The sequence below is a fragment of the Ruditapes philippinarum genome, unplaced genomic scaffold (assembly GCF_026571515.1).
Source record: "Ruditapes philippinarum isolate M1 unplaced genomic scaffold, ASM2657151v2 ctg60_1_1_1_1, whole genome shotgun sequence".
Taxonomy (NCBI): domain Eukaryota; kingdom Metazoa; phylum Mollusca; class Bivalvia; order Venerida; family Veneridae; genus Ruditapes; species Ruditapes philippinarum.
Genome location: NW_026863697.1, coordinates 58,729 through 76,226, shown reverse-complemented (window position 1 = coordinate 76,226; position 17,498 = coordinate 58,729). Strand labels below are relative to the sequence as shown.

At 31.9% G+C, this 17,498-nt stretch overlaps 1 protein-coding gene and 2 non-coding genes across 3 annotated transcripts; 1 reads left to right on the top strand and 2 right to left on the bottom strand.

Moving 5' to 3' along the window:
- Positions 1 to 3,760: 3,760 nt before the first annotated feature.
- On the bottom strand, positions 3,761 to 3,833 carry Trnat-agu (transfer RNA threonine (anticodon AGU)). The gene has a single exon. It is a non-coding gene; the product is annotated as a tRNA-Thr (tRNA).
- An 899-nt stretch (positions 3,834 to 4,732) lies between these two features.
- Trnas-gcu (transfer RNA serine (anticodon GCU)) lies at positions 4,733 to 4,814 on the bottom strand. The gene has a single exon. It is a non-coding gene; the product is annotated as a tRNA-Ser (tRNA).
- A 5,152-nt stretch (positions 4,815 to 9,966) lies between these two features.
- Positions 9,967 to 11,731, top strand: LOC132723053 (organic cation transporter protein-like). The gene is made up of 3 exons (XM_060707722.1): positions 9,967 to 10,269; positions 10,536 to 10,903; positions 11,479 to 11,731. Exons 1-3 carry the CDS (start codon positions 9,967 to 9,969, stop codon positions 11,729 to 11,731), a joined length of 924 nt encoding a protein of 307 aa, XP_060563705.1.
- Positions 11,732 to 17,498: the final 5,767 nt, after the last annotated feature.

The window sequence follows — 17,498 nt, the reverse complement described above, 5'->3', positions numbered from 1 at the left end:
TTTTGGCGACTCATGACTATTTTTGGGCCTTTTTGATAAACATAGAGCCAAAAGTAATGTAACTTAATTACAGTACGATCAGGTTAATAAGAGAAAAGTTCCAAGTAAAATGAAATGATATTAAGTACAAAGAACAAAATCTGACTGATGATAAAAGTGCTTATAGTATAATAAGCATAAAATGTTAACGTCACTTTATGCACGTAACAATTAGCTTCATGACTTCACGGATACATGTACTTAGTACTTCAAAGTGCCATTCGGTTTATCAATCTCTATTTAAATTTGTTATGGCAATTTCAAAAAAATATATATATACCTGGCATGAATGTAGCATTACTTGGATATGAAAATGAAGCATGCTAAAACAATTATCATTAACGAGTGTAAGTGTTTGTCGGTAACTGTTTACAAAAAAAAGACTAAAACAATTACCTTTGAAGTGTAACCCTTTCCGTAGCATACACATATTCTCAGATTTCTTTTATATCTTAACTCCATCTCTCACCGAGAGCACAGATATTTCTCATCATATCAGCCATTCTAAAATAGAATAAAACACATTTTACTACATAGGTTAAGATGAAACTTTAACAGCTTCAAAACGAAACCAAAAATATAAATTTTTGTACTGGACTAAATCTACGTGATTTATCTTGTCAATTTAATACGCTAAGTTCGAATAACCAATATAGTTATTATCATCTGATTATATTTATTTTAGTTTCAGAATCACACATATCCAGCATGTGAATTGTGCCCTTTGAGCAAGGTGAGTAATGGTCCCTGTGTGAGTTATGTGAGTCATGTTTACTGTGTGTCAAGTCAGTGTGTATGTAGTATCCTGTGAGTCATGTTCGATGTGTACATGGTGTCCTGTGTATAAGTCAGTGTTTGAGTAAGCTTTGTGCATAGTGTGTCAGAAGTATCCTGTGTTTCAGGCCTGTGTTTTAGTAGTGACCTGTGCCAGTGTGTGAATGTTATAGTGTCTTAAGTAATTGTTTGTTCTGAGTGTAAAGTCTGTGTTTGAGTTAGCTGTATGCTTAGTGAGCTATGAGTAGTCCTGTGTGTGAGTAGTGTCTGTGTTCAGGTCGTGTTTTAGTAAATTCCCGTGTCAAGGTCCATGTTTTAATAGTGTACTGTGTCAGTGTGTAAGTAGTGTTCTGTGACTCTTAGGTCAGTATTCTGTGAACGAAGTTTGCTGTGAGTAGTGTTAGTGTTTGATTAGTGTCATGTGTATCAGGTCAGTTTTATAGTAGTGCCGTGTGTCAGTGGTGTCTAGTGTGTCATTGTGTGCACGGTCTATGTTTGAGTTAGCTTTGTGCGTAGTGTTGTCTTACTGTGTACGTAGTGTCTTTTGTGTCAGTTATTTGATTGTGTACTGTCCTGTGTGTCAGGTCCGTTTGTGATTATTGTTATGTGTGTGAATAGTATCCTGTGTGTCAGGTCAGTGTTTGCGTAGTGTCATGTGTGTCAGGTCAGTGTTTGCGTAGTGGCATGTGTGTCAGGCCAGTGTTTGAGTAGTGTCATGTGTGTCAGGTCAGTGTTTAAGTAGTGTCATGTGTGTCAGGTCAGTGTTTGAGTAATGTCATGTGTGTCCGTGTGTGAGTTGTGTCCCGTGTGTCAGGTCAGTATTTGAGTAGTGTCATTTGTGTCCGTGTCCCGTGTCCCGTGTGTCAGGTCAGTGTGTGAGTAGAGTCATGTGTGTCCGTGTCCGTATTGCCCCGTGTGTCAGGTCAGTCTTTGAGTAGTGTCATGTGTGTCCGTGTGTGAGTAGTGTCCCGTGTGTCAGATCAGTGTTTGAGTAGTGAACAGTTGTGTGTCCGTGTGTGCAAAGTGTCATGTGTGTCTTTTCAGTATTTGAGAAGTTTTATTAATTAGTTTTATTTTTTATTATAAAGAATGTTAATTTAGTAATAGTAATTTTAGTGGAGTAGCGGGGGATCGAACTCGCAACCCCTAGACTTGTAGTCACACAGTGTTACCACTGCACCACAGCGCCCGCTCAGATTTATAACGATGTTTAAGTTCCTATAAACATTATCACATAAGTACACGAGGAATTGAGTTATACAATTTAATTTCACACCTAATATAGCGGTTAGGTATGAAGTATTTACAATGGCTGACATTCGTGTCCTTTGATAACGGACTTTACAAAAACGAGTAGTAAAAGAAAATTAAGTAAGACTGTTGACATACATTTTAAAAAAAAGAACAATCAGAAAAAGCCATGTTCCGTTAAAAAGAAACGCAGCTCTAATATTGACACTATGTAAACTGGACCCAATACTTGTTGTTAATGATAAAATGATGGTCTGAGACGAGCCTATTTGATCTAGTTTCATTAGTTAAAGATATTTCTTTGGGCGGAAATTAGGTGAAAGAAGTATGTTAAAGCAACAAACCTCCAGATTCATACTAATTTTCATAAAAAATTGAAAATGTGATGTAAATTAAAGGTAAAATATTTTCAAGTGAACAACGAAAGTTATTTACATGTTTAAACAACACTTTCAATCCATGTACATAACCAAATAAATGTCAAAATATGTATAAAATAGCCTTACAGCGTTAGTCACGAGTTACGCAAAATAGTTTAAGTTTTATTAGAATCTTAGTAAATTATATCTACATTTTTTCCAGAATAAAAGTAACATGTATGAAATATATAAGCTTACCACAGAATATTGTATCTCAATCAGTATTTGAGCCGTGCTATCAAACACTTTGTATAACCGTGGAAGTTGTTTGTAATTGAGTGGGCTTCAACTGCAAGCTATATCGTTTTCTTGCAGTATCTGATCTTCGCCATGATTAAAAGGTCAGAGTTTACATCAACCGGGAGTACTGGAGGTTAAAATCCTACCTAAATGTGTCTATATTTGTCTTTGAAATGATGCCGAAAATGACGTCGAGGTCACGTGATATTGCTACATTGTATATGACAGGATACATAACAGTACCAAATTGTATCACCCAGCACTCTACGTCGACCAGGGGACTTGGTTGATTATTCGCGTGAATGCCCAACCACCTATGTGAAGGTTGTCGGTAATTCGGGTATTGCTTGTTAACGTTTATCAATTTTACGAAATTTGTGTTTTGTATAATATGGTAACACCCCCTTAATCATAAATCGGCCAAGGGTCTCATTTGTTTTTCGCGTTAATCTCCACCTACCGACGATGGTATAGTTGGTACATTGTAATTCAAACTTTGCATGTTTACCCTTAGAAAAAAACACTTTTCCGAAATAAATGTTACGGAAAAATGAAAAGAAAGCTGTGATTTCCGACATAAAAATAGTACGTTATAGAAAGGAACTTAAATTTCCCTTAACCAATATAATTTCGAAATTAGGACAAACAAATGGAATTTTTAAATATTTACTAATTTGTTATTTGTATGAAACACTTGAAATAGATCTAATACATTCATAAATATTGGAAACATCATCAATATGTTGAGCTTATTCACTTTAAATGTATGAAAATATACACTAGGGATTCTACAGATATATAACATCAATCTTATAAAGCATATATCTGACAGGAATACGGTTGTATTTGCCGACTGCCCAAAATAAAACACGCAAACTCCGTGCATACAAACGACAAATGTCGGAAAAGGGGTAATTAAATTTCTACTAATGCATTACGTTCAACAATAAAACGATATTTTTGTTGTTTTCCAAAGTATTTTTTTTTTAAATATATGAGGAAAAACGGAGAAAAACAGAAGTGAAGGTCTCGGCAAAAGGCTCCAGAGGGGATCGAACCCTCGACCTCCTGTTTACTAGACAGGCGCTCTAACCACTGAGCTATGGAGCCGTTAGTATAGTATTTACATTCTAGTTTATTTACGGTTGCGTTTAGTTTCCAAACGTGAAAATAGCAGATAGAAAACATCAGTTAAATGTAAAACTAAAATCAAATGCACAGAAAAATTTAAAGTCAATAAATACAAGTAAAAAGCAAAGAATTTTACAAATGTAAAATTACAATCCAAATCAACTGAGTCTAGACCTTAATGTCAACACACTTTATTTTAAGAACATAATGCTTCGGAAACAAATAATTGTCTAACCTTTCAATAATGGTTATAGTGAATTTTAGATGTTTATAACCTATTTAAAGTAGCGCTGAATGTGTTTTTTTTGTCATAACTAATACTCAAAGTAGTCATTGTGACTTCCATGCAATACTTAATCACTACTTCACCATTTTTCAAATAGAAACAGATACAAATATCTACCATTTTCTTTATGATGACATTTTCCTTATGTATATTGGTCCGGGGGCAAACATATAGGTCCATTAGGAACCGCCCGAAAGGCCGACTTGTTTGATCCTCAAACGACGCAAAAGTTTTCCATGAAACCATACTAAATAAAGGGGATGTCTGCTTGTAAGCGTTCTTACAATAAGCTTATCTACATTAAACATGGACGGTTTCAGAAAGTTCCTCGATACAGTTCGTGTACTTTTATGAAAACTTCTTTTATGGTTGTTCGCCATGAAAAATATGCATTTAGTCTGTTGGGGAAACGAATTACGTGTTAACATTTCATTGCAAAGAATATGTTGAATAAAAGGAATTTTTTTATCAGAACGAAATTTCGTATAGTCCAATAATCAACTCTACTCTTTTTATTCTTCACTGCTGGATGAATCAAAGAGTAAAACTTACAAAATAAAGGGGTAAAATTAAAATGACAAAATAGGAAACACGACGAGGATGGGATTCGAACCCACGCGGGCAGAGCCCAATGGATTAGCAGTCCATCGCCTTAACCACTCGGCCACCTCGTCTGATATTAAATTCAGCCCTAGTACATATTCATTGCAAAAGCCGTGTTTCTTCTCAATAAATGGTCCTGATTTATCATCATGTTAACATTGTCATATCACAGTGTATGAGTTACTGTATAAGTTACAGGTACATATGAGATGGCATTTAATCATTTACACTCTCCGTTTCTTTGACGATGTGCACAATTTTCTTATTATATTCTTTTTTAAGTTATTTAAGGGCACAGGGACGATATATTGCACAATTTTAAAAACGAAATTTGCTAACTTATTTAACCTTATTTTCAATTCTATTACAATTTTGTTGATCAATTTTCTTCTTAAGTTAAGTCCAGCCAAGTCCATCCCAAAAAAACAAAACAAAAACATTAAATTATATGTAATTGCACAATGAGGAGTATCCTGTGACCAAATTATCATGACAATTATGTAAAAATCCACAATAAAACCATTGTTATGTTATGTTTTCTATACCTGTGGTTTGTTTACTATAATGTCAAAATTTTCTTAAAGAAACGGTGAGTTTGGTAGCATGAATAGCGAGTAACACACAATAAAATCAAGACAAATGATGGTTCTAAGAGGTTAAACCCTCATATTAAGATGTATTATTTGTTCTAATCAGAGACATCCTCGTATATAAAAGGTACATATTGAAAAAAAAGTGATCAAAAAAGTTCAAAAAGAGACCTCTTAATTGACATTTTATGCATTAATAAGCGTTTCATCATACTTTAATGAATATTTTTCAGGGGAATAGGATATGGATTTTTGTCGACAATTGGAAGAATTGGCGCGATTGTTTCCCCGGTTCTGATTTTTCTGGTTTGTAAATTATAGTGATTTCATTTGCTTATTTTGAATAAGTTGGATTTTGCTAGTAAAAATACATATTAAGTTAACTTTTACTGTGTCTATTTGATGTTGTTTAACGTCTATTCTGTTAAGTGGACTGATTGAAAAAGAATATGGTTACACACATTAGGGTTACATAACATAGAAATTTCTTTATTCTGGATTTTTAGAATTGGTTTGTTATTTTACATGGTAAAAAGTCCCATACACGCTAATATTTATATGATATTTTTTTAGGTAAGGTTTTTTATAATGGAAATAATAAACAAGATCAAATAGCCCATTTGAGTTATGATCAACTAGGATTTAAAACATATGGGCTGAGTGGTTATTATTTAGATTTGATACCATGTTAACTCACATTTTTAAATTCCACCCTGTGTACTTAGTATGCACAAAAATAAACACTGAAAAATCTTCAAAATGTATGATTAACTGTATGAATTTTAAATTGATTTTGACATTAGTAAAATAAATTTCGTAAAGACGTTGTCAGACCATTAATTTGTATTTACATGGAATACTCACATTTAAAAATGTCAAGTTATTTACAACAATTATTTAAAGTATTCTCATTCCTGGTCTATTTACATTTAATGAATTTGATTAGTAGGACATAAGTTTGTTCTTCTCTGCATATGGATTATAAAATTGCAATTTGTAACTTCAAATAAGTAACTTGTTGGCATGACATAATGTTATGATATTATTTTTACAACACAATGGACCACCTTTGATATAAAAGCTCTCTCGCTTTACATCTTTTACAGGATGGAATTTTACCTGGAACAATGTATATTATCTGTGGAGTCATGATTGTTTTGTCGACAGGTTGTGTTCGAAATTTAACAGAAACAAATGAAGTAATATTACTTGACTCACTTTCAGATCAGACAAAAACGCCTGAAAACAAATGAATATAAATCTGTAAAGAAGTACAATTGTTTTGTGAACTCAAGAAAATAATGTTTTTGAACTGAAACCTCGAACAGTGGATTTGGGAATCCTTTGATTTGATAGGAATATCTTTTTACCACATAATTTACCTGATTTTAGTGACAAGTAGTTACATGTGAGTACGATTCTCATATATTTTATAATCCATATACAGAATGGCTGTGTAAATGTTTGATGAGGTTGGATTGTTTATTATATATCATTATACTGTTTTACAAAGATGACTTAAATAAATGATACTTAAATAAATAGTCAATAAATAAATAAATAAATAAATAAATAAATATTTTGTCGCATATAGTAGACATTTTAAAGTTTAAATGAACCAAAGTGTGTAAAGTTTCAATTAAGCAAGTTGTACAAAACACGTTCAATATTGAACATAACATGTCAGTGTATTTTATAATGTCATAACGATTATTAATGCTTACACATATTGAATTATTTAGTCAAGAAAATGAATAAGTAAGAAGACGGTACCGAGTTTTGTTTTGTGGGTGGTACATATCGTTTAAGCTGTCTTGAAATTATTGTTAAAATACAATGACTATATCTTTAACCTGTACTGTCATGTATTTTTGTTCTTCGCAAAATAAACCAATAACTCGTTTCATCACATAAAAGTAAAGTTTTTCATTCGTAATGGTTTGCGTCGGAACTGTTTTAGCCGTAAAGAAGTGTGATTATCTTTTAAAATTACATTCTGGCGCCTTTATGAGATTCTCGTAAAAGATAAGTAGTGTTACGACATAAAAGAAGGAAATTATTGCTATTTCATATTACTTAATTAATCGTGAGAGTCTAAAGTTGTTCTACGGATGGAGATATATAATGATAAATTGTGATCGGTTTTCTCGAAAATCTATTGGTTTACAGAAGAGAAAAAAATGCATCATTGTCTACAGATCCAACAAAAAGGATACTTTATGTCAACGAGAAAAATACAATCTCCCCATTTAAACTTATTATCACAGTATGATTGTCAACCTAACGTTCAATATGTCTTTAGCGATTTTTGTTTATCAAATTATTTTTAAAGATGTTCATTGATTTACAAAACGGCATAAGGAATGAATGTTATATTTAGATACTTTTAGCAATTTAGTAAGAACAATGATACTTTTGATAATAATGTTTTGTACTAGAAAAATTTATAATCTGCTATATATTGATCTGTTATCTTAAATCATGTATCTTTCACTTACCAACAATTTAATGTAATCTATGCTTCTTTAGTAACTTTCTGTTATGTCTGATACTAAATACTATAAATACTATCAACTTGATCAATAGACTACTTCACCTTAACTGCAACAGTCGAAGCAAGCCTTTGTTTGTTTAATGCCATACAAAGGCAAATGCTTAACTTACTAATCTTTTCTAAAAAGCAAATTTCTGTTTTGAAGAAAAAAATATGAGATGCCTTTACATTCTTTAAGCAAAATAACTCTTAAACGTTATTGATAATCGTTAAGAATCAATGAAAAACATTGTAGCAGACACGTTTTTATCACTTCTAAACCAATTTGTCTCCTGTTCATCGCTCATCATTAGTTTGTTAACATTGACGTATTTAATAAATATATGTTCATCCTTCGAAAGGCCAGACAATTGGTTTAATCAAAGATTCATCTATCACATGTATATTATAAAATGCATTTAACGATATTGTAATTTGATATAATAAGTTGTATTTGTAATGTTATAAGTGCATTAACGTTGTTCCATGTTTCTTCAAAACGGAACACCTGCTATTCCCCCCAAAAAGATATCTGGTCGGGGACCATCAACCGGAAATTATCGGACCAGTAATAGGTCTGATAAAAGTGATAAAAACAAGGAAAAGTAATTTTAGCAAAGCAAGTTAAAGATGTATCCTATATATTAATCACTACATGCAAATAAGTTGTTGGCGGGATGTTAACGAGATAATATTTGACTGTAGAAATGTAAAAAGAATAAAATGCACCAGTAAATGTTAAGCTCACGTGCAGATAACCGTTCACAATGTAGAAAACATACGCTAATCAGTTGTTCAAAAAATTAGGTCATGAAAATTAAAATAGTTTAAAATAAAGAGTAATAGTTTAAAAAAATAATAGTTTAAAATAAAGAGCTTCATGTGATCTAAAAGCAAAACACTTTGTCCTGATTTCTTATCAATCCCATTATTCTATGTAAAAAGTTATTGTTAATATCTTTATATCTAAAATTAATATGTTGTATATGTAACGATTTGAATAACTGCCAAAATGATTCCAATAGTAGGAGGTAAATAAATAAGAATACCTTATTCTATAATATACATACTATTCATCGTTCCTTTATGTAACTATGTTTAAAAGTGTCTGATGAGTGTTTGCTTTTTAATATCCCATTGGTGTTTATTATGCAAGTTGTGTACTTTTTCTATGTGAATTTACATACATTTACATATTATGTAAAAGTTAAATTACAAGTCGTAGGTTGCTTCGAAAGTTTTTTGTTTGTAAAATGTCAATAAGTTTTGGGCTTTCAATATAGCTAACAAAAATGCAAAATGGTTCTTTGGAGGGTATTTCACAGGTGTTTTTGCCCTTTTTCTCTTTTCTAGTGAAACTTTTATACCACCAATTCAAATTTTAGTAAATACAATCATGTATAATTATTACATGTCCTTTTTCTATTGTCATATTTTCCATTGATTACAAAGAACTTGATCACGCTACTCCAATCTAAAATACAATGTTAACTGCATGTACATTACAATCCATAAAACATTATCATGCAAAGTGTTGAACAAGAATATTGATTTATGTTAAAGTTATTTTTTAAAATTTAATTTGAATTGGTCTATGTATAGGTGAGATGTTTGCACGTATATTGGTACACAATATACACATTGTTTTTATAATAATAAAGAAATATTCGGAGAATAGATGGCCTGTAGGTGAGTGACACAGTTCTTGATACTTTTATAATTCAATTTTGATTAACAAGTTGCCGTGCATAATAGTTATTTCTTTGTTTGGTGCAATCAACATTTGAAATGACATACATTTTTGTGTAACATTGTTTGCTACGAATTTGGTTTCCACAATAAAAGGCATACTTAAAAGTCTTAAACAATTAAATAACAGGAAAATTTATTACAGAAAAGGGAAAACAGAATTATACCGACTTGAAGGCATTTAAAACGGAAATGAAAGTTAAACATTTAAAGAATGAATAATAAAACGTTTTAAAGAAAGCTCCGATATTAAGATGAGGTAATATTAAATGTCTCTATACTTTAAGACATGTAAGAAATAGCTTAAATAAAGTACTAAAGTTCCAGTGATTTTTTTAATGTATATTCAGAATGTCGTCGTACAGCTCTAGACTAGATAGTTTGATTGAAGATATTGGAGGATGCGGTACCCTACAGAAACTGTTGTGTGTTTTAATACACATAACGGTCATATTAGCAGCTTGGAGTTTGCTTGGTATGGCTTTTATTGGCTATGATCCAGGATTCACTTGCCGAAAACTCGATGTCAATGCAAATAAACTGTCCTCCATAAACATGAGTGAAATTTCTACAAACCGTCTTTGCTCGTTTGGAAACTATTCCACATGCAGTTCGTACTTGTTTCCTACAGGGATAAAAACTGTCATTTCAGAGGTAAGAATAAATTTCAATAAAAAAATGGAATGTACCTAGGTTGTCACGACTGAGGCATTTTATTAATCCGGCTAGTTAATTTTATTTTCAAATGGCAACATTTCAACAATCAAACGTTACAGTTGTAATATTCTTATAAGTTTGCTTCAAATTTAAGAGGAACGCTATCTTTGTAAAATAAATATAATGTCTTCTTTTCTCTTTGAAAAAAGTGGAACCTAGTTTGTGACAGAAGATGGATTGTAGCATTTATAACATCATTCCAGATGGTAGGAGTACTTGTCGGAAACATCATTTCAGGTCCATTGGCAGACTCTCTCGGACGCAAGCCATCAATTATTTCAAGTGTTTTACTACTGGTTATTTTTAATTTCGGTGGATATTTCTCTCAGTCATGGAAGTCGTATTCTGTTATTCGTTTTTTCATCGGTATAGGAGCTGGCATTTACTTCAATGTAGATCTGCCAATACTTGCTGAATTTGTACCGTCAAAACTTCGGACGATAGCATTAGCTTTTCCATCGGAGCCTTTATCTGCAATGCTATTTGCGTTTATAACCTACTGGTTACATGATTGGAGGAGTGTTCATCTGCTTAAGACAATTATAGGCATCCCCCTTTTGATGAATTTGTGGTAAGAAATTTCCATTTTCCAAACATTATTCAAGCATACCGTGCTCGCTTACTTTGTCACCATATTCCATTTAATGTTATGTAAGTTGATACAATTGATAAGCATTTGCTTACATGAAAATCAAAATACCGTAGTGTGTATGATCGTAATTTGTGGCTACGGGGTTGCCTTTATGGGTTGAGTCATCAGTATTGTAGATATCGTTTATCCCTGTGTAATCGCAAGAGGCGACTTAATTGGTCTGAATAACTGTAGTATATACATCTCTTAGCTTCGGCAGGTCAGGTGGTTTTGGCCCATGGTCTTGCTTTTAGTTTGTTACACCCGTGATGAGCTAAAATCGTATTTCCTGTTACGGTGTTATATGAACAACATTGTGTTGATGCGTCGTAAAAACCAAACAAAACAAATGCAATATAAGCATGGATAATATCGGTATTTATTCTTTTCATAAACTGATTGGACTGTTCCATTTACAGTAGATTCCCAAACAAAGAATATAAACAATTTTGTATCGATGTGTATACATCATTCAAGTAAAAAAGATATAACTAAATATATTTTGCAAATTTCAGCTTTATACCTGAAAGTTTCAGATGGTTGGTTTCTAAAATGAAATTTGAGCGTGCTGAACAATCGATAGGCTTTGTGGCGAATGTCAATGGAGTAATTAAACCAGATCCTCAGGGTTTATTTGAAGCAGCTAAAAAGGAAATTGCAGCAACGTCAGATGAAAATATATCACCATTTTCATTCACCATATTGTGGTCAAACAAAGACCTCCGAATAATAACGTTATCCTTAGCAGTACCCTGGCAAGTACCTTAAAGTTTTCATAAATTGCTTAAGCATATATGTTGTACATTTAATTGCGTTAATACTACCTTGGCGAGTACCTTGATTTGTGCTTAAATACATAATCGTAGATAATGATTTGCATATCTGACATGAGATCGCCATTAAGCATTCATTAATTAAATAAATGTATGTTCAATATTTCAGCTGAATCTGGTCTCATCGAAAATCGGTTATAATATTCATTGTTTGTTTGTTTTGGGATTTTACGTCACATCGACACAGTATAGGTCATATCGCGACGTTCCAGCTTTACTGGTGAAGGAAGACCTCATGTGTCCTTCCGCACATTATTTCAGGCACGAACGGGCACCTGAGTAGAACCACCGACGTTCCGTAAGCTAGCTTGATAGCTTCCTCACATGAAAGAATCCAAAGTCCCGGTCGGGATTCGAACCTACAGCGGTGAGGGGCAAGTGGTTTGAAGTCAACGTCCTTAACCACTCGGCCACGGACGCCCCTATAATATTCATTGAATAGGAAATGAAATCTAACGCTTGTTATTTGATATATCGTTTAATCACATCCTCCATATTTCCGCCAGAAAAATTGTGATTGAAAGAGAAATTAATATCTATTCAGTAAAATGTTTGCTGAGTTCTTGTTTTTGTAGGTTTTGCAAATTTGCCGGTTCGTGGTTTTGTATGGCTTTAGGAATGGAGAGTTTTTCCTGTTAACATTTATTTGACAATATTTCTTGTTAATCTTGTTGACTTACCCTCCGTTTCTGTCACTGCTCCTCTTATGAATAGGTATATACAAGTTTTAAAACTTCATTTGTTTTCATTTTGAAGTCTATTCTTAATATCCAACAGGATAGTTGTGAGAAGTTCATACAAATGCTCTTTATACAATATTTATAATATGCGAATGTCACTATTTGTGTTGATTTATACTTGCATAACAATTTGTTCTATTTATCGATTGTTCTTCTTTTATTTTGACTGATTAGAAATGCATATAAGAATGCGCCAATAGACCCACATATTGATATCACAATTTCACCAATCAGTAATGACTCTTTCTAACAAAAAAAACACAACCTTTTTTAAGAAAATATATTCTAATCCATTTCTTGAGCTACTTTACAATTCGTTTGTAATTATATATTGTTTTTATTGTTATGTGATAAATTCAACAAACTGCTTCATACAATATCGCAGTTATACTTAATGTTTACCTTTAACACTTTCATAAGTCTTAGATTAAAACAATGAGTATTTTTATTTATCTGTATCAACTATCTTTCAACCGGGTAGATAATTGTGTTTTGTAACTACGTAATACTAGTATTCTATAAATGGTAAACTAAGAAAACAAAGAACATTTTCATATGGACTTAATAAGACTGAGTTTTAACCCGGAAATAGCTTTAATTTATTTTAAATTCTAGTTTTTATCATGTGAAGCAAAAGTATCGCGTTCTGAAGCTTTTTACAACACACAACCGCCAACAGAGTTACAACTCATATTTATAAAATACGTTCACTTTTATTATTGTTCCACAACAAACATATTATAATCATTTAACTCAAAGTTATTTTCTTCAGATTGGTAGAAAAAGAAATATTTTGTGTTTCTTTTCTGTGACTTCTGGTATATTCAGTGGAATATCAGGCGTTTTGCAACATTATGGTATTGTTATCGAGATGTTATCTAAAGCTTTATATATATATATCATAAATAAATAAGAGAAAAAACATAAATTCCTTAGCTAAAGAAAGAAATGTTGCAGGCTCGGTTGAATTGAGCATGTTCATGAACGGTACTGTCAAGTGCAAACTATCGTACACGTCCCTTGCACTGGCTTATGCAGATTTCAACATTTAACAGATGAATGGTAAACCACAAATTCAATAAAAACGCACAGATTGAATACGAGCAAGCTATTTTACTAAGAAAATGCAGTTAAAGCACTTTCTTTAACCTAACCTAGATGTGAGGGAAATTAAAGTGAGAATAGCGTCTTTGAATATAATGATATGTGGGTTTAGCAATTATTGTAAAGTTTCAATATTGTGAAATTGACCAGTGCTAAATGGTCAGTCTACCATTTTTTATTTAGTTTGTTTTTATAAAAAAAACAATTGATTATATATTTCGAATTCAGGAACCTCAGCAGTCATTCATTTACGTCAACAAATCTTTTAGTATTAGGCCCTTGCGAAATGAACTGGAAAGGGTTATTTATGCACTCATTATATCCAACTGAACTGTATCTACAGTATAAATGTGAGAAAGGCAATCGCATATTTATTCTCTCCTCATTTTCAAACCATTCATTCTTATAGAAACGGTGAGTTTGGTAGCATGAATAGCGAGTAACACACAATAAAATCAAGAAAAATGATGGTTCTAAGAGGTTAAACCCTCATATTAAGATTTATTATTTGTTCTAATCAGAGGCATACTCGTATATAAAACGTACATATTGAAAAAAAATGATCAAAAAAGTTAAAAAAGAAGACCTCTAATTTGACATTTTTATACATTTAAGCGTTTCATCATACTTAATGAATATTTTTCAGGGGAATAGGTATGGATTTTTGTCGACAATTGGAAAGAATTGGCGCGATTGTTTTCCCCGGTTCTGATTTATCTACAATCTTGTGTTTGTAAATTAAAGTGATTTCATTTGCTAATTTTGAATAAGTTGGATTTTGCTAATAAAAATACCTATTAAGTTAACTTTTTACTGTGTCTATTTGATATTGTTTAACGTCTATTCTGTTAACTGGACTGATTGAAAAAGAATATGGTTACACACATTAGGGTTACATAACATAGAAATTTCATTGTTCTGGATTTCTAGAACTGGTTTGTTATTTTACATGGTAAAAAGTCCCATAAATGCTAATATGATATTTTTTTGATGTAAGGTCTTTTTATAATGGAAATAATAAACAAAATCAAATAGCCCATTTGAGTTATGATCCACTAGGATTTAAAACATATGCCTTGGGCTGAGTGGTTATTATTTAGATTTGTTAACTCACATTTTTAAATTCCGCCCTGTGTACTTAGTATGCACAAAAGCAAACACTGAAACAATCTTCAAAATGTATGCTTAACGGTATGGAATTCAAATTAATTTTGACATTAGATCGAGTAAAATAAATTTCGTAAATACTTTGTCAGATCATTAATTTGTATTTACATGGAATACTCACATTTAAAAATGTCAAGTTATTTACAACGATATTATTTAAAGTATTCTCATTCCTGGTCTATCTACATTTAATGAATTTGATTAGTAGGACATAAGTTCGTTCTTCTCTGTATATGGATTATAAAATTGCAATTTGTAACTTCAAATAAGTAACTTGTTGGCATGACGTCATGTTATGATATTATTTTAACAACACAAAGGACCACCTTTGATATAAAAGCTATCTCGTTTAACATCTTTTACAGGATGGAATTTTACCTGGAACAATGTATTTCATCTGTGGAGTGATGATTGTTCTTTCGACAGGCTGTGTACGACGTTTAACAGAAACAAATGACGTAATGTTACTTGACTCACTTTCAGATCAGACAAAAACTCCTAAACATAAATGAATATAAATCTGTAACGAAGTGCAATTGTGCAATTGCAAAAACAAGAAAATAATGTTTTTGAACTGAAACCACGAACAGTGGACTTGGGAATCCTTTGATTTGATAATAAGTTTTGGTTTCAATTTATGCGCTCATATCTGTGGAGACTTCTTATCACGTTGCTTTTGAAAGTAAAACTTTCGTTCATTGAATTGGTTGCGTTCATTGAATTTCCCCTGGGCCCTTTGACTTTATGGGCCTATTCAATCATTTATTTGTTTTTCTGTTAGTTCCTTATCAGTTACTAATTATTTATGATTTTAGTGGTTAGCCTGCCCATGCCCTTGTGCCCTGTCCTGTTTTTGTTTGGGGGTCCTCTTGGGTTCCTTGCCACTGGCTCTTGGTTTTGAGTCGGGTGGGGGTTGCGTTCATTGAACGCCTCCTTTCCTCGTTGATCTTGTTTATCATATTTTATACCAAGTTATACCAAGACAAGGTTAGCTTTAAAAAAAGCTAGTAGCGACTCGCTTCGTAATTGTTTTCCAGGGGTGTGTTTAAATGTAAAAATGACAGTTCTGTTAGCTGAAGAGACTTCAGCGAACATCAAAATAAAAGTGACATATAAAGTTATGGAAGCCAGTTCTCTCAGTTTAACAAAGAGGAATATGAGTATATATGAAGATGCATGTAAACAGATAGAATGAAGTCCCTATGCATTATGTATATTAGTGTATATTAGTCGAAAATATGGCATTTTAGAAAGCACAAAAATTCTAACAGCTTGAGATAAAAAGTCCTATTTTTATAGTTATTATTTATTCTAATAGTTCATGAATTTCAAGACGAAAGAAAAACAGGACAGTACTATTGATCAAATTAACAGGTGAAAATTAGACTTTCTTCTTTCTACAATCTTTCCAAAACCGTCAGCCTAAACTGTAATTCGTTTTTCTCACGAGCTTGATTAAGATAAAGAGTCCTATTTTACAGTTATTATTGATTCTAAAAGTATAAACATTTCAAGAAGAAACACAAAAGGCAAATACAATTTAAACAGATGGAATCAATGAAAATCAGGTTTAATTTCGTTCCACAATCTATCGATGTCGTCAGCCTATTACTTTTATTCACTTTTTCTCACGAGTTATGTCATCTCATTTCTATATTAAAACCATCCTTCTAACGTATTACTGCAATTGTTTATTGAGACATTGATAACGTTGTAAAAACGCAATGCAAACACGATCAACTATAAATTGTATACTTTATTTAATGAATTTAAACCAATATTATTCTGACAAAAAACATTTATAGGAAAATTTACTTGAATAAATTGATTTCATACAACTGATTACAATGATAAATTCATTGCTACGAATGACTCAATTATTTTAACATATACACCTCAAATCTGATTAAAGACTTTTTATCTGTCAACTTGTCATTGTAGGTTTACTACAAATGATATATCAGATAAGTACATTCTTCATCTTCCAAAAAGCCAGACAATTGCTTTGATTCAAGGAGCATATATCAAAATTACATATCAAAATGCAATACAATTGACATCGTTTTTATGAGTAAATAATATAATATGTCCTTGTTTGCATTAAGGTAATTGACGTCTTGTCGCGATTGTAAATCAAAATTTCTCGGTCCTCTATTACATCTCTGCTCGGAGGCTTGTTGAAATATTTAAAACAAAATCATGTAAAATCTTGCTACGATATAAGGACACACGTTTGTCTACTGTAATTGTAGATTCTGTTGTACCATACGAAAAATATAGTACCCTCCAATTTAACACCCCAGTTACATAGAGCCATCGGTGATTGATCGGTAGTTGTTTTAGCCAAATTATGGAAATAAGTAAATGTTTATTTCTTAAAAAAGGAAAATCTGAAATTATTAACGTGTACATACTGGTTTTAGAGTATGTTAGATACTTGTACTCTGAGTAGTGTAAAAAATTTATAAACAAATTGGTTTCCATACAACATACAAATTCATGATCACTTTACTTATTGCCGAAAACAACAGACGAGAAGCATAATACTCGTAATTGGCCAATGAGGTACTTTTTGGATACTATTAAAAAGGACATAGTATACACATACTATTGTGTTCATTATCCATAATCTGCTTAAAGTTAAAGTATTTATTCCATACACCTACATGAAAGTATTGTAAAAGCCTTCAA